The sequence below is a fragment of the Battus philenor genome, unplaced genomic scaffold (genome assembly GCF_028537555.1).
Source record: "Battus philenor isolate CCGP_79_NKW_IND1 unplaced genomic scaffold, ilBatPhil1.0.hap1 SCAF_11, whole genome shotgun sequence".
Lineage (NCBI taxonomy): Eukaryota > Metazoa > Arthropoda > Insecta > Lepidoptera > Papilionidae > Battus > Battus philenor.
In genome coordinates, this window is record NW_027181673.1 from 15297592 (window position 1) to 15316388 (window position 18797).

The 18797-nt window shown below is 37.4% G+C and overlaps 2 protein-coding genes across 2 annotated transcripts; both read right to left on the reverse strand.

Annotated features, from left to right (window-relative positions):
• Window positions 1–358: 358 nt before the first annotated feature.
• On the reverse strand, window positions 359–1254 carry LOC137931214 (transcription factor VBP-like). The gene has a single exon (XM_068774627.1). The coding sequence runs from the start codon at window positions 1223–1225 to the stop codon at window positions 605–607; it is 621 nt and encodes a 206-aa protein (XP_068630728.1). The 5' UTR covers window positions 1226–1254; the 3' UTR covers window positions 359–604.
• A 15883-nt stretch (window positions 1255–17137) lies between these two features.
• Window positions 17138–18281, reverse strand: LOC137931064 (CCAAT/enhancer-binding protein alpha-like). The gene has a single exon (XM_068774468.1). It carries the CDS (start codon window positions 18107–18109, stop codon window positions 17510–17512), a length of 600 nt encoding a protein of 199 aa, XP_068630569.1. The 5' UTR covers window positions 18110–18281; the 3' UTR covers window positions 17138–17509.
• Between the last annotated feature and the right edge of the window lie 516 nt (window positions 18282–18797).

The window sequence follows — 18797 nt, forward strand, 5'->3', positions numbered from 1 at the left end:
AGAAAAAGTTTTAAATAATTTCCTGCAACTTTTTGTCTTGTTTTATATTTAGTTCGGTTATAAATAAAAAACTTTGAGTCATGAAAAATAGCATTACATGTAATAGAGATTAAATCAATATTTCTTTATTGCACAAAATGCTATACGCATGTCGGGATCGTGTATTTCGTTACAAAAATAAATATAAAAGAAGACAATGTAAATAGCATAATGTTAATGAAATAAGACCTATTAGATAATTTTAAATTAAATTAAGTTTCTTCTGTATATTTTTTATGGAGAAAATTTCGATGGTATCCCGAAAAATTATTGCTTTTTCGTAATCTATATTTAAGTTTTTCTCTGGCTTTTATGTTTAATATCAGAAAATTTTTATACCAATTAAACTACGGGGTTTAGGTTTGTTTAACAAAAATGACAAGTTGTCTACATACTTTTATTACAAATTATGGTTAAATATACAATTAGGACTTATCAACTAACAGCAAACACCAATTGCACTAAACCTCTGCGGGTGTTTACAATCACATTGCACTAATCGATCTCTTAACATATTCCAATAAATTACTTAAATCTTTATATTCATGCGGACTCCCGCGTTCGTTTAGGCAGGGTACGTCTGACGGCAGCGGACGCAAGGGTTGCCGGCGAACTGGCTCTTGAGTTTGGCAATTTCCTTCTGCAGGTAAGTGACTTTCAGAGCCAAATGTATCTCTCGTAGTTTCCTCCTGTCCCTGCTCTGCTTCGCCGCGTAGTTGTTCCTCTCCCTCTGCCTGCGATAAGAGTCGTCGGCCGCCTGGCTCGTCTGCACGGCCCTCCGCATCCGCGGGTTGTTTCCGAGGAGAGTCCCACCGTTCTTCTCGGCCATTGCTCTAAGAGCATCCTTCTCGAAAGCTTGGAAGTCAGGGTCGTCGGAGAGCGAGTCGACGTCCAGCAAGGAGGAACTGGATGGTTGCGCGCGGCGGTTGGGAGGCGAGGCGGGCGGACTCAGGGGTGTGGAGGCGTATGAATAGCTGCTCTCCCCTGACAGAGGGGAATGCGCCGGTGCGGGGGCGTATCTTGGATATGGTTGACACGGATACATAGCCGTTGGCATCGCTGGATATGAATGAACGTATCCATATCCAATTTCACTTGTATAGACCGGCGCGGGCGGGCTCTGCCGTTGACACTTGGAGGATAAGTCCAGAACGTAGTCTTCGGCGTAAGGGGTCCACAGGGCCATTTTTGGTGCACTACCGTCTCGAAGTATCGATCACGATTGACTACCCTGTTGAGTGCACGCCGTGTCCTTGGCGGCTCAGGGGGCGGGGCTACCCCCACCCCGCCTGCACCCCGCCTGCACCACGCGCTGCCTGCGTGCTAGCGGTTCGCGTGACAATTGTTGTTACGGTTCTTGCGAATTTTAATATTTGCATAGTTTTAAGGATTAAATCCTTACCCTCGTTACAATTTTTTAATACCGGAGATTTATTATCTCATTATTTTCCACTTGGGATCATTTATAACAATCATTTGTGTACTTCGAAAGAATAATGCTAGGAAACAATTGGGTATAAAATATAATAGAATTTGGTTCGCATATGGCTACCTCTTTCAACATTAAATATAACTAGGAAGGTTCTAACGCGACCCTATATTTGAAGAGTACGGAGCTGTGGAGGTTTTGTTTGTTATAGTTTTAGTTAGTTTAGTATATTATATTTATAGTTAAGAAATCGTTCAAATCATGTTACAGTGTAAAGAATTTTAAGTAACAATAAAGCTTTGGATATAATTGCTCTAACTGCAAAATTAAAGATAATTAAGAAAGCAGAAAGCGAGCTGCGGCAGCGCAGTGGTTGGGGACTAAGACTTGCGATTGTAGGTCGCAGGTTCCACTCCCGGGATACAATCTCATGTAATTCATACTTTGTGTGTTAATGGGATTGTCGCTGCTCACTAACAAACTTTTAAAGTATGGGAAGCAACGTTCTCTGCGTACCATCATACTACACTCCGATCACCAAGTCTTCTGCTAAGCGCAGCGATTGTGGCTTAACCCGCCATACACATCTTTAGGGGAAACATATACCTGGCAGTGGCCTTCTAGGGATTGAGAAGACGATAAAAGCTGTATGCAGTGCGCTTTTCACCACATATGGGCGAAGCCAAAGATCCAACAGTTGTCGACCTTATGTTGATATGATTAAGATGAACATAGATACATAGTTATACATTGAGATTATAATCAATTCTTACTCGCTATGTTTATAAGGCACCCGTTTTTGCGCACCTTTCGGTCTGAAAATGATAGATCTTTATATATTATAGTATTTTTATGCATTTTATTTTATATCCTTTACAATTCTCATTAAATTTCTTCTTTACTTTGCTATATTAGTATTTGTGATTTTCCCAGTTATTGTTTTATATTGACAACCTATGAGGGAGATCTATTTCTAGCATTCGTTAAACGGCGAAATGAGATAATGATATATAAAAAAATTTAGATAACAACATTTTAATTAAAATCAATTGACTTAAATTGTAATGATTATCTCATTACGTGTGATAATTATAAGGGTTACATCGCCCCGGAGCGCGGCCGCGCTGCAAACGCATTAGATAACGACACACGACACAGCGTCGCTTCAAAACAACATCATTAGATGCAAGTTTTTTTACCCAAAGTTAATCACTGTTTGCTTTTTAACAATTACTTATTCTACGGGATTGGGATCGCTGATTACTAAAGCTTAGATTTCTTTACAGTAATTAAATAGTTATCGTTGAGGAGCCTGTACACTTGTCAAGTTATAACATGGGCTTGGCAGGTCGCCGAATTCGAAATCGCATAGATGTGTAGCGTTCATTTAAAAACCTCGTATTGCCGGCCAGTACAACCACAATACTCTGATCAGTTTAGATCACGTCGGAGTCAACAATGTACGCGTTTAGCGGGTGGTTAAAAACTACCAACTGTGCACGTGCATGCTACATCTTCTTCTTCCTTCCCTTTATTTGGGGTCGGATCTCCTTATCAATTTGCGCCAGGCCACTCTATCGTGGGTTGTCCCTGCATCAAGTTGAAGGGTTTCCAGTTCCTTTCCGATATTAGACCACCACGTAGTTTTTGGACGCCCTCTCCCTCTTGAGAATTCTGGGAGGCTTAAGGCAGTTTTTACCACGTGGTCATCTGGTTTTCGTTGAATGTGGCCATACCATCGTAATCTTTTTTCCTGTAAATTGCTGGGGATCGGAGCTACGTGCATGCTACATAAAGATTCTAAATATTACATTTAGATTTCATACTAATATTTCGTACAATAATATATATTTTCGATGGATATCGTTTCTTAATAAAACATAATACTTACGTATTCAGAGCTCTCGAAATTATTGAAATTTTGGAAAATGACTTGGCAACCCATGGTAAATATGAAATAACTATTTCATATATACCTTTGTTAAATAGTTCGTTATTGAGATTCATCGTCAATGGGCTGAAAGGATGATCTTTCAAGCCATAGGCGCCCTCTGCAAGGTATAGGCCTCCCCCAAAATATGGGTAAATATACCGTAACTGACCCGCTTGGCAGGCTGGTTTGCGATCGCAGTGCAATATTACGGTACGCAGATGACGCCGCTGTACATTCTGTAGAAACTTGTCTTTAAGCATTGACAATCCTATATATTTAATGCACAAAGAACCCGCGACATACGATCGTAAGTACCAGTCCTCTATCTCTAGGCTACTACTTCTACATTCAAAGTTTATGTTCTTTGTAAAAATTGTTTGAAAATTAACAAAGATTACAAATCCATGCCGTGTGATGGCAGGGATTTCTAAGTGGCAGGTGACTATTAAAAAAAAACTTCTAGATACTTCAACAGTATAATATAGAGAAGCATCACCACGTGACGTCACAAGTGTTTAGTACTTATCTAAGACTTTAAAGATATATATTATTTTGGCGGCATTCAAAACTTAATGTCAACGTCTTTGAAAGTAAGTTTATGGTACAAATGTTACGAGATAAATTACAATTTAAGCAACAATGTAGTCTCCATACATAAACATGATCTACTTTTCTGTCGTATGACGCCGACTCAAATCTTTACTTTATTATATGTAAAAAATTACACAATTTGTTGTGAATAATGAGCCAATCTCAATTGAAACAATAGTTAGCGATCATAAATTGAATATTCATTCCACTGGAGTATTAATAAAATGCAAAAACCGTTATTAAATTAAAAATAACATAATAAAACAAAAGTTCTTTACGTTCAGAAATGGTCCTGGTGTGGGCTTACAGCTAGGAACTCGTTTATTATTATTTACGACAGAAAGAAGAACAAAGGTAGCTGCTGATGAAATTCTAACGAAAAACAAAACATTTTATAACGTTGAGGACGCGTGCCGCCTACCTGCGCTGTTTTAATCTGTGTCATAAATTGACGTTTGCGCAGCCGCCATTGTCAGCGATCAATGCACCCGTATTTTATGGACGGCAGGGCTACTTAAATTTGCCCTGTTTTTAAGAATTTAATTTAATCCTTTCACAATAGGACGTGCAGGGTTGATTTCTAAAAAGATGTCGACCATTATTTTACTTTATTCGTACTTTACGTATTTTGTTCTTGAGACAAGACCAATTAAATACGAGCATTGTATTGTATTGCAACATGGTTCTAGATCGATCTAAGGGTGTCTTCATGCGAAACGCTATATAAATTATGATAATATAATTATCTACAATTAATTGAACATAAATAAGTGTAAGCAAAAAGTTCAAAAGATATCTTGCGTCGACTTCAAGTCTTCGTAACAACTGTCTTCGACGTATTCTCGGTATATACTGGCCTGAGAAAGTCTCTAATGCAGATCTCTGGAAACGCTGCGGTGAGATGCCGATCGACCAGCAGATCAAACGCCGCAAGTGGAACTGGATAGGACACACGCTCCGAAGGGACCCTGATCAAATACCGAGGCAAGCCCTAAAATGGAATCCTCAAGGAAAGCAAAGACGTGGCCCAAAGCAAACCTGGCGGCGGACGATCACTGCAGAAGTAAAGGCAGTTGGAATCACGCAGAGCGAAGTAAAGCGCGAGGCTCAAGACTGCTCGGGATGGCGACGTACTGTAGACGCCGTTTACCCCATCTTGGGAACACAGGTATAAATGTTGAAATAGTTCAAATTTGTGTCGTTTTTAAATAATATTTACGATATATAAAAAACATTCATACAGTCTTAACACAAACATTATCATATAAATAAATAGTAATTGCATTGATGGTATAATAACAATAATATGTTTATTTATTTGCGATACAGCGTTTTTTTCGAATATTTTATGACTCCTTTGGCAGTAAGTTTTGTCGGCGGTTGCCTTGTTATATAACCGTCCTCCGGCTAGCTGTAATAGCGCTGTTTATTGCCATTGTACTAAAATGAAGCTACCGCTATCTACTCCACAATGAATCGAGTTGTTGAAGCTGTAAAACTAATAATGGAAAGTGTATTTTTTACTCCACTCTTTTTCGGAGAAAAGTAATTTAATTTGGCCCAAAAATAATTTAAACAGCATCTACAAAATATATGAATAATAAATTTAAATATTGAATACAATCAGACAGTAAATAACCATCACAACGCCACGACGACCAGTCTTGGGCTGCTCGTGCCCAGCGACTGCCCGCGACCCTGTGTCACTGGTCTACTCAGCAGGAGGCCGATAGCAAACATACAAGTGTCAAAATATTGAATAATGAATAAACAAAACGACTTCGACAATTCTGAGTTTCAAATCCTTTCAAAGGATTAGTAGGAAATTTTTGTTTGCAATCGTGCAAAAACTAGTTACCCATCGAGTAACATATTTAATGGAATCAGGCGTTACCTCGTGGAAGTCAATCCTAAGTAAGAAAAGGACCAATATTTAGCCACTTCCGCACATGCAGTGGTAGTCATGCAATAAAATGCACCGCCCGCCAGCACGCTGATAAATGCGTATGCGGCAAACAATGCGAATCACACAACCGCCACCGCCAAATTACTCAACACGTGTTTCACCCCTCCACGGGGCATCTTCAGGAGTTATGTTACACCGATTAGTGCCAAACACAGAGTCTCGGACTCTGATTTATCACTGCATGTGCGGAAGTAGCTAAATATTGGTCATTTCTTACCATCGAGTAACGGTCCAGTCCGCGTCATACAAACGTGTTAGTTGTCCGGCAAGCCCAACGCTTGTAAATATATAACTTGTTCATTTACTTTCAAATGTTCTGGAGTGTCGACATCTTCCACATTCTACTTACTATACAGGATGATCACCTACAGATGTAAAAGATTTAAACGTGTATATATACTACTCAAAACAAAATAGGGCCCACCATCATTTTGCCCCGTAATTTATGTGCATACATGATTATTAAATTTTTACAATTAGTCGATGTTGAATTAGGCTTTTACACATTAAGTAAACACAAAATAACGTTTGAATTGTTTAATTTTATCGCAACACACTCAAATACACATTTTTAGAGAAAATGAGCACTAAGTAGACTGTCAATAAAAACTTTTATAGTCACTGTTTGTTTTTAATAAACTTGCCGGGAGCTTTTCTTTAGTATCGAGTAGGACCTCCTTTGCTCCGTATGCACTCTCTGAGCCTATCTGAAACACTCTCAATCAGATGAGTGATGTTTTGGTTGGGTATTCGTTCCCAACACAGTTTCAGCGCGTTTATGAGGTCCTGTTGGCTGTTAACGTGGCTATGGGTCTCTTTAAGACGTCTTTTCAATTGATCCCATAAATGCTCAATCGGGTTGAGATAGGGACTCATTGCTGGCCAAGGTAAAACCGAGATATTGGCATCAGAAAGTGCCCTCTGAGTGACCCTCTGAGTGACTAGCTGTATTCGCACGAGCGTTGTCTTGCATAAACACAAAATTATCACGTACTCTTTGTGAATATGGGATGACATAAGGTCGGGTTACTTGCTCGACGTAACTGGCTCCAGTGACCGTCCCTTCGTTCAAGATCACCAGCTCTGTTTTGCCTAACAAGCTTATACCGCCCCATATCATCACACTCGGGCCCCCAAAACGACCAGTACCGTGCAAGCATGGTTCAGTAAAACGTTCTCCTTTTCTTCTCCACGCACGTACTGTCCTCTAATTATCCATGGTCCAATCTAGATGCTTACGCGCAAACCTCAAACGTGTTTCCCGGTGAGCACTTGTTAATTTTAAACGAATAATACGCATCCTAGAATGTTGCCCGTCCTCGTGGAGTTGATTCCGAATGGTTTGACCACTAACGCGTATGCCAGTAGATTGCCTTAGCCGGAATTGCAAGGTCCGGGCGGTTGTCGTGCGGTCCCGGCGCGCAGTCAATCGAATGTACCGGTCTTCTTGAGCAGTTGTGGCTCGAATCCTTCCTGATCCAGGTCTTCTAGCCACACTACCTGTCCCCTGGAACCGCTCCCTAACGTTTCGAATAGCTCGCCGTGACACACCAAGGCGAGATGCAACCGATCTTTGCGATTCTCCCTCTTGAAGCAAAAGAACTGCCCTTGTCGAAGTTTCCACATCCATATGACGACGAGAACCTGGCATTGTAATCGGGAATAATGCCGAAACGAAAAAAACAAAACTAAACAAAGTGTGATCAAAGTATTGCGCTTAAAGCAAGACTGAGAACAGAAACGATTGAAAATTTAAGAAATGGATAAATTTAAGCACTTTTCTTTTTTGTCTACCCACTTGAAATCAACAAAAAATTTAACTTTTAAAACATCATTATGAACCAATAAACATGTGTGCTAGAAGTGGTAGTGCTTCATTTTGTCAATGATTAGTATATGAGTTATTTATAAATACGATTAGAGACAAAGTTGCGTTGGGCCCTATTTTGTTTTGAGTAGTTTATATTGCACTTTTGCTAAAAATTAATCCATGGTCCAATCTATCCGAAAACTCAATGGTTTCAGAAATATTAAACACCGCTATGATAATACAGCTAAAAAGTCTTTTAAAAGTATTGGTTACTGCAGACTCTATGCTGTTAAGAGATATAGCTCTGTAATATTTTATAGAAAAAATAAACTAATGTAACACAGATCAGCTTGATCACTTTATACAGAGTGCTTGGAAATATGTGTAAAAGCTGTAAAGCTTTCTGCTGACAATCGATCAGTACATTCACTGCTTTAAACCTTTAACACCTATAACCAATCATCCTGTATTATTCAGATTTACAAATACCTGAGCAAGAGTGTCCTTATCTATGCGTAATGGTGTGCTGCAATATTTTATAATGACATTTGCTGACGATGAAGTTTTGTTGCAGATTACTGAAGGCGCTTTGCTGAAATCTCTTTGCAGTAATTAAGACGAGAGCTCAGAAGCCTCGATTCAGACATTAAACTCATTTACTTTACCGGACTGTCGGAGTTATTTGTAATTCTAGTAAGGATATCGAAATTTCTAGACAAGCTCCGTGCAGTAAAAGGTTATTGACCTGTGGTCCAAAAGGAAAAGTATGTCAGGGTAATTATTTTAGATTTAATGTATTAAGAAAATACTGATAAAATTATTTAATTCTTTTATTAATGATTTATTTTAAAATTCCAGGATATGTAATTATAATTCCAGTATGTTCTTGGCATCTTTACTAACTCCTGTAACGTAGTACTTAAATGCTACATTCAAATATACATAAACAACAAAAAAATATTCAAGTTATATATTCTGTTACCACGTATACAATATTTATTTACACTTTAATGCGTTTGTGTGTATATGTGAAGCTTATGCGCGTGTGTTTTATGTATGTGGGGACGTTATAAGTTATATGAGTATTAAGTTTTTTGCGCTGTTACACAATAGGTTACCTATTTCGTTACTTGCAAGACTATTGTAATAATGTGATGTAAAATACGGTTGAAGCTGTCATTTACTATAATTTACGAGGGCCACATTCAAAAAATGAAAGATTTGGTGCTTGAAAAAAGACGATCAACAATTAGGGACCTCGCTGATAGTGTTGAAAAATCATCGAGCTTGGTCCAAATAATATTGAAGGATATTTTGTATCTCAAACGCGTCAAGTTTCGATTTTCAAAAACGCTTAATTTTTTGGAAAAAAGCGCCAAAACTCCTTCTGCAACTACCATATTCGCCTGATTTGGATCTGTGTTACTACTGGCTGTTCAGCAAACTCAAAAGGCCAATGCGGTGACGCCGTTTTGACACGACTGAGGAGATTGAAATCTAATCGAAGAAGGTCTTGAAGACTATTCTGAATGTTTCGAGGACTGGAAAAAGCTTTGGCAAGAGTGCGTTTTATCAACCGGAGATTCCTTTAAAGGGGATGATATTGATTTGGAAAAATAAATAACATTGATGCTATATGACACACGATGTTTTTGTATGCCAACTTCCACACGTTTTTCTGTTTTAATAATAATAAAGCTTTTTTCTTTCCATACAAATGACTTTAAATTAATAATTAAATATTTCAGATAATAGTCATAATAATTTTGTACTAAGTTTTTATGAACCCCTCAGGGTCAAAAACCTCCCGTGACCTGCCGTTGCCACCATCTCGTCAGGCCATCTGGCAATAGATCATCCTCTCGCTCTGATACCTCGTCGTCCCGTCTATTTTGTAACTCTTCATGTCCACCATCCTTCAGCGAACCTCGCCGCGTGACTTGCACAGCCCCACTTTCTTTGAAGAGAACAGTTAAGTGCATCTGTTATGCACGTTTTTATCTGTCGTTTAATATTTCATACATGGAAACAGGTGCTTTTATTCAGTCTATCATTTATATGTAAAAGTAAAAGAGATTTTTTTACTAATTATCCTTCCTGAAAAATTTCATCATGCGTTTACGAAAATGGGATAAATAATATGCCTTGTTCTTAAACGTTATTTGATCAAGATGTCTTCGAGTTTTGCGCTTAGCAACTCATTTGGCGATTTGTTTGTTTTTATATACATTCTCGTTATGATTTAAATAAAGTTCGTGTTCTTAATTATACGTTACCATATATAGAGATATTATTTAAAGGAATTTGCTCAAAAAATTATAATATATTTGTTATTTATTCTTTCTTTAACACTCCTAAACTTCTGTAAACTAAATAATTTCAGGACAATAAAGATATGTGTTCAATCATTGAGACTACAACGCAGTTAAAGCTTGGAAGTAATATAAATCTGGTAGCCATGGCGTCGACGTGGGGTGTGTTCGCACGGGGCGAGAGGGCCTTGGTTACACAAGCCCGCGGGGCAGCACCCTCGGAGCGCCCCTCGTTGCATCGCGTTAGGTAAGGATTATCGATTGGAGTCGATAGCCCATGTGGGCAGTCGCAACGAGCCAGTGATGCTGCTGATAATGTATCGATACTTTTCTTTGGAAAATCAATGTATTTATTCTAAGTTTGTTTAAATGGTACAGTATACGAAGAAACTTCTCGACCAATATTCCAATGTCTTAAATCGAAGTATTAAGACCGATATGTGTTTGCTGTGATGACCTACGGCTGAACGTAGTTTCTCACTTCCTGTCGCATTGACGTTCACACAGTCGCTCAAAGCGCCGTACAGATATCGCACCAGGAATGACCAGGTTGGTGGAATCGAATTGATCTAATTTAAACCACGAAGCCCTGCAGATTGGCGAGTTGAAGTGGCAAAAAATCATAAACATGGCCGCTGGAGGCTGAAGGTTATTCGTCTACCCACAAAAAGAACTTTTTGGTTAAGAATATCGTAAGACTTTGTATGTAGGCAGCTCTGTATACAACTTCGATTGAAATTATGTTGATGATGATAGAATTCTGGAATTGATAGTTAGCAGTCGCGGAATGCGCTTAGTCTAAACCTCGTATTATTAACCAAGCTATACGAGCTGCATAGGCTGTTATATAAGATAAATATTTTTACAGAATTGGAAGTACGTTCAAGTCAAGATTGCTTAGCAAAATAATAATGATTCACTGAAAGTAATAATTATTCTTATCGCGAATGGAGTGCAAGTCAAAGTGCAGTATAGATAATGAATTATGATTTAGCGCTTCTTAGTAAAATATAGACTAGTAATAACATACATAACGTATAGACATAACAGAGGAGATATTTCGTAATCTTCGCCACGGCGGCGCGTCACTGGCGCGTGTAGGGGCGGTGCATTATGAAGACTGAAGGGCGCACCCCTATCCTGCTACCCTCGCACAAGCCACTATGTAATATTTATGCCGCGCGTCGTGCTTGTAAATTGGAAACTTTGAGCTAATATCGCTCACTAGATTAGCTTTCCAAGTAGAATCAGAGCTTAATGAATTGAATTGTGCATGAATTATCCACTTTGGATAATTTATTCTTTACGTCGTTAAGAATATGCCGTAAGAGCATGGCCTGATAGAAACTACACTTAAATATAACTCTTCTCTAGAGCATTCTCTAACTAAAAACATCTAGCTATGAGTGTTCCAGTCGCAGTTTCAGACCGAAGACACCTACTGCAATGCACAGGCCTCCCCCAAAGAAATAAATGGGGGAATTACCATTATCACCACGCTTGGCAGGCTGGTTGGCGATTTCAGTATAGTATTATGGTACACATAAGACGCTGCTGCTTATAAAAAATTGTTTGAGAGCAATGACAATTCAATTAAAGCATAAAATGTGAATAATACTAGATTGTATCCCGGAAATCGAAACTGTGACCTACAATCGCAGGTCTCAATTCCCTGGCGCTGAGCTGACAATGCTCTAATCACCTCAATTTAATCACCAAGGTTGAAAAAAATTGTTTTGCTTTTAAAGAGTATAATAACTAGAATATATAAGTATATTATCAAATTATTTGTTAACATTAATGGACGAAATACTCAAACTAGTGTTAAAATTGTTCTTATTACATAACGCCAAATAAATTAAGGAAAGTTAAAAAATTTATGCAAGCGAAACTGTTGTCCAGACACTGAATGAACTGTATCAATCTTAAAAAAAGTTTCAAATAATGATTATCTACACTGAAAGAGTACGAATGATATAAAGCGCGAGACTCAAGGCCGCTCCGGATGGCGACGCACTGTGGACGCCCTCTGCCCCATCTTGGGAACATAGGAATACATGATGATGAATGATGATACTCTTCTTCTTCTTCCTTCCCTTTTTCCTTTATTTGGGGTCGGGTCTCCTTATCAATTTGCGCCAGGCCACTCTATCCTGGGTTGTCTCTGCATCAAGTTGAAGAGTTTCCAATTCCTTTCCGATATTAGACCACCACGTAGCTTTTGGACGCCCTCTCCCTCTTGGGAATTCTCGGAGACTTAAGGCAGTTTTTACCACGTGGTCATCTGGTTTTCGTTGAATGTGGCCATACCATCGCAGTCTATTTTCCTGTAATTTGCTGGGGATCGGAGCTACCTTAAACGAACCTCTGATATATTCGTTATATATGTATAGATGATGAATGATGATACTGAAATAGGCATTTTTTCATGTATTTTTGAATCGTCGCTTGTTTTAACATTATGAGTAGCCAGCTTTCACCGGCTCAGAACGCTGACTTGTTGAGAAAAGCAGGCAAGGAACTCAACAGTTGCTCCTTTATATAAAATTTATCAAATTGTTGTGTACATTATAATATCAATCATATAAATAATGCTATAAAGCATAAAATCCCATGTGATTTGTGTGATGTTGCCCGAGCTTGTCTCAATATAAAGGATTTTAAATATCACAACTCATTTTTGTTAATTCATTAAACTCTTCAGATTGTAGACATTATTAGCAAAATTATTAATTTGAAAAGTATTACGTACGATCTAAATAATTCAGCTGTTCGCTGTGTCAGCTTTCAAGTTTATCTAATTCATATGGCAAGTATATCTCCTTATCTTTTCGGGAATTCTGGGATTTGAAAAGACGGGCTTGTGCCGTTTGCAACTGCGGGTCTAATCCTTTATCGTGATCTGTCAAAACGCATCACTCTTTATCTTTGGCAAGATATTATCTGTGGTCCAGCGGTTGCGCCGCGTGCCGTGTTGACATTTGGCTTAGGGATTTACTTTGTAAATAAACAGACGCCATATTTAATGCTGATATATATTGCATTATTTTAAAATACCAATGTGTTTGGTTTCAAGTTATTTTAGTGTCTATCAACTATAATATATATACTATTTGCAAGATTAAATGCATGTTTTAAAACATGCTGGCATTGTACAGTGTTGTATAGCTTATATTCTAAGATGTAACTGTTATTATTAAAGATCCTATTCCATGGTAATTTACAAATGCTGTTTGCATATTGGCACATGCAGCTCGTACAACATATAAATAGAAGCTATACTCGGGTATTCATTATGTAAGTGAAAAGATCCGTACACTAAAGAAATTAACTAACTAAGGTAGACAGTCAGTGCACGCAGGAAGCTTCCAACCGGTCCAATTAGCAAACTATGGTGTGTGCCTTTGTCCAGCTGTGGATGTCCTAAGGTCGGAATGATATTATGATTTACAGCTTCACTGAGTTTTATGAGACAAAATCAATTGCGCATCGTCTAAACCTGCTTATACTGAGGCTCAAGGGCTACCACAGTGGTTTTGACTGGGGCCACTTCAAAACTTATCGTAAAGGATTCTGAGACTGCCGAGATATTGGCTAACACTGGTCTAAGCTTCTTGGATTGATTTACTATCGCTTGTCATGACTGTTATAAAATTGAAATTTTTTGTAAAAAATAAATCATTTTTGAATATCTCTTACGTGATTTATTGGGCAGATAGATGAATAGCGTGAAGAACAAGATAACTACTAGGTCCCTAAGATGACGTCCACCCTAAACAGATGAACTTGTTGAGGTTGGCGGCAAGCGCTGGACGCAAGCCTTTTTCAAACAGTCATATTGGAAATCTGCAGGAGTGCCCTTTACAGTTATTTTAGAGTTTATTTTATTTAAAATTATTTATTAACGCATTAAGGACCACATCTGTAAGACATACGCTTGCAACGCCACGTTTTGGGGCAAACTTGTACGTTTTAAAATCGTCATAACTTTTTTATTTATAAAGCAATTGTTGTTAAACTTTCAAGTTATTAAAAGAAAATGTTTTTTTAATAATTTTAATAACTATTTTTATATAAAAAATTAACTTGAATTAATTTTTTATAATTGTAAAATAGGATGCACTTTGGGTATTATTTAAAACAATTATAATAATTATTATATATTGTGCGTTCGTGCAGGTTTTATTAGTTTTATCTGTTCAGATGCAAGCAATGAGATCTTTTTCTTCACTATGGATGAGACAAATGCAAGCCATCAGTCGGCCTTCTTGGCAGACCAAGTATTTGATCATCAAGTTTAATACATTGGCTGTTGATGTAAATACTCAATTATATAATACACCCAGAGACAGCTTGTAAAAAACACGGGTTATTTCGTGATCCATCCGTAAAAGACGGAACCCGAAACACGAGAAAACTCATGAGCGGTTCTTAATGTTTTAATTTGTATATAAGGTTTACAGCTAAATATAATTATTGCCTGGAGAATTAGAATCTTGTTGCCTTCGAGTCTAGACCGATCATTAGTAATGCCGCTCGTTGGATGTCGTGTGTCGTGGCCCGCTGCGACGCAAACAAAGTCGTTACGGAGTCCAAAGTAATTGCGGAAGTGCTAATTGCACTGTTTATTTACATTCTCAACTGACTTGTTGTTTATTTGATGTGATCTATCGTTATTAAATATTTGCTAAATTATATTTTGACGTTTTAATTATCATGTTACTTAAGTCATTATATCGACAATAGAATTTTTTAAAATTTTACATACAATGTATTTATACATATATAAAAATTAATTGCCAATGTGTGTGTGTGTTAAATGCAAAACCTAAGATCAGCTCAATCATTTCTGCCAACGTTTTTACGCAAAAGTTTATTATTGAGACGAGATAAAAACAAATGTATGTGTTGGGGAAAAACATTATCAATATTGATTTTAATTTCTAGTTATAACAGACAAATAGGTCTTAAAACTGGGGGCATAAACAGTTCGAACCAGAAACCTAAATACAAGTAAATAGTGTATACACATATATACACGCACGTTATTTACAAAAGATGACAAATAAAACATTTCAAGTTGAATTGGTCTCCTGAAAGAGTCTGTCAGTTTGACTGTTTGGCATATTCGCAATAAAATGTTTGATCTATAGTTTTTAAAATAGCGGATAGACGGTAAATCTAATAACATGTTGGCATTACACTTAAAATGTACAAAGCATCTTATTGAACGCATGAAAGCCCGCCACAACAATCTCGACATCAATTGAACTTGGACGATTTAAAATAATACGTGTAAACATGGAAACAATATCTGCAACGTGGTATATGTCGCTTATTATACGAAGCAATTGTAAAGTTATAAAAGCTTTAAAAGTGCTAATGTATAACTCATTCGCTGTACAGTGCACTCTGTACAAAAATAAACAGTTTAAGTGATAGTAAACAACGTGAAGATAATATAATTATGAAAAGCATTTTTAGAAATTCAGCTGATTACACACTTAAATGAATTATTCTTTACAATCCGTTTTTGCAGACTTTGTGCCGTCAGAAGTTACTGGTCTGTCGTATTACAATGAGTCAGAGGTGACCAAACTCCTTCACAGTAAGAGACATTTTCTGTAAAGTTTTAATTTTTCGCTAGTTGCTAATAAATACGTATTTAAAACGTATACAAAAGTGTACAAAAAATTACATAGATTATGTTTAATGAAATAATATTAAATAAAAATTCAAAATATTTGTGATCAACTCAAATATTAAAAATCAAATACATTTATTATACTCCTGATAATTATTTATAATTTCGTAAATATTTAATGTCTTTCGTCACTTCTCAGTAATTCTTTCAGACACCGGTTAGTCAATATTAATCGGTGTTTAAATTTTCCAATAGATCTTTTATAATAATAAAACAATGAAAAGGTAACTGTAATACATTTATCGCAAGCCGCAAATAATCTTTCAAAGAGCTGCGTGTGACTCGCGAGCCGCAAGTTGGGCACCCCTGCAATAGAGTTTTAAAGTGACCACTTTATGGAAAATTATTAAAAATGGTGTTAAAGCTTTAAACCTTTTAGTTAACAAATGAACAATACATTCATCCCTGTAAAGCTTGGCACCAATTTCCAATAGCCTCGTATATTACGTACTGTCACATAATTTTTACTGCCATAAATCATTAACCTTTCACGTTCCAATTGCTTGTTTACAGTTTAATTATGAAATAAATTAATTAATGCTGTGATCAATAAACACTTGAACAAGCAGCGCGTGCACTAGCAATTGTGAAGGTTCAAAGTGAACTGTCAAATGCGCAATTTCAGTCGGTATATTTCATGAAAGTTTTCCAGTTTCTACGACATTTTGTAATTTTCTCATTTCCATATCAACCTTATAAAAGGTATTAAGAAACATGTTAAAAAATATGAATAATATCGTTCTCAAGTTTTAATTTAATTTAATACGCTTTATTATGCACGCTGGAAAATATACTTAATGTAATAAAGTATAAACTGGTGTCTTATCACACGAGGCAGTTTATTTCAATTTAGCGTGACCGCGGGAATTGAGGATTATTTTTTTAAAATCATAATGTATATTTTCATTTTTATACATAGTTAGTAAAATAACATTTAAAGTCATCATTTAACATTATTGTTTTATTTAATGGAAATAATCTATCATTTATTGTACTGCAATAATAGATTTTATTATTAGAAACTATGTATTTTTAATATCTTACGTAGCTCATAAAAAGTATAATATTTACCTATGTTTAAAAATAAAATTAAAATAATTCAAAAACAAAAGGTTTTGTGAAGTATCGTTAAATGTGGTTAGTCCACAGTTTGGGCGTCTCTTTATATATAGTATTTTCCCACGCTCTGACATCGTATTGAACTTTAGACGTAACACGCTTAAATTATATTTTTTCAGCCAATTAGTGTCTTTTTACAGATGCCGTCGGTGTGGCTTCCTGCATCAATATTAAATATTAAAAATATATGTTTACTATAAATCACAACGCCCACCACCCAAAAGAAATAAAAACAACATAGTACTCTATGCTACATAATTAAAACAATACAATTTCTCGCTATATTTTATTTTTACTATGCATATTTGACACTTTACATAAATAAAAATAATTCACACATTGAAAAATAACATTTACAACTATTTAGTACATCCTAAATACGTAAAATTTAATTAAAAATATTTATGAACACATTTAAATAAATCAAATTAATAATTAAAATAATAGAATTATCTCGTATAAATATAAAATTAGATATTGATGCTAATTTACAAAGCCAATTGCACATATCACTAATAAATACATTTTAGTCTTCAACGTGGCCCCGAGTTGACAAATCCAGTTGCCTGTGTGGTCTGGACTATTCTTCCAGCAGCGGCATTACCGTTAGCAGCGAGCACAGATCCCGTTTTCCAGCCGCGCTCTTAGATCTGCCAACTTCTTCTTCAAAAAAGTTACTTGAAATGCGAGTCTCACTTCCCTCAGCTTTCTCCTGTCCCTGCTCTGCTTCGCCGCGTAGTTGTTCCTCTCCCTCTGCTTGCGATAAGAGTCGTCGGCGGCCTGGTTCGTCTGCACGGCCCTCCGCATCCGCGGATTATTCCCCAGAAGAGTACCACCGTTCTTCTCCGCCATGGCTCTCAGCGCATCTCTTTCAAACGCTAGGTACTCAACGTCTTCAGAGAGAGATTCCGCTTCGTATGCATCCAAAGACCTCGAAGGCGACAGTGACTTGTGGCTGGATCTCGGTGACCACCCACTTCCCGCGGATTCCGGTGATATTTGAGCGGACGGCACGCAGGGAGCTTCGTGGTAGCCTACGTAGCACGGATGAGGAATAGACAGGCTGTCGGGCGGTGACGATGGATGAGGGTAAAATCTGACCGGACTGTACTCCAAGGGCTCCGGCTCCGGAGACGCCCGTTCCCGCTTTACAGCAGTTCGACTCAGGTCCAGAGCCTCGTCTGCGTAAGGGGTCCACAGGGACATGATGTAGCTCGTCTTGTTCTTGGAAAGCACGATGCACTAATAGTGGCGAGGGTACCCAGGCGGCGTGGGGTCGCTGTAGGCGGGGCTTACTCGGCAGGGGAGAGGGTAAGCGAAGGGTTGGTGCACCGCTACCTGCGGCCGACGCTAACGGTACCGCTAGCTTCCTGGAAACCCTCTTCGCCGCTCCCTCCTCGGCCCCGCGCTACCCCGCGCTGCCCCGGCCACGCGCTGCCCGCCGTTTGTTTACTAACTGGTACTTCAATAGTTCAATTAAAACTGTGGGCAGTAATCACTCTTAAAATGAATCCTGACTTCATTATCAAATTAAGTTGTTTACAATTGTTTAAATGCTGCAAAAAACATCACATTAGATGCACAATATAAAAGAATATTTTTTTTCCAATCCCATATCTTTAACATTAGCCGTTCGTTTTAATTGCAATGACCTTGGTTCTCTTCTTTTTCTAAGTTACTGAGTACATTAAATCACATAAATTAAATTGAAGTTGTATTGTCACGTGCTTATGTCTATAATTACATTATTTTTAATTTATATGCACTTCAGCAGTTGATCGGTTTATGTTTAGGAATATAGATGAAAAACTAGTTAGGAATAATGTTTATATGATCAGTTGTTCCACATATCCCGCTGAATTGAAACTCATTTTTAGTAATATATAAATTCCCG

Excerpts from the sequence above, each read along its gene's own strand:
- LOC137931064 (XM_068774468.1), bottom strand. The coding sequence starts at position 18,109 with ATGTCCCTGTGGACCCCTTACGCAGACGAGGCTCTGGACCTGAGTCGA.
- LOC137931214 (XM_068774627.1), bottom strand. The coding sequence starts at position 1,225 with ATGGCCCTGTGGACCCCTTACGCCGAAGACTACGTTCTGGACTTATCC.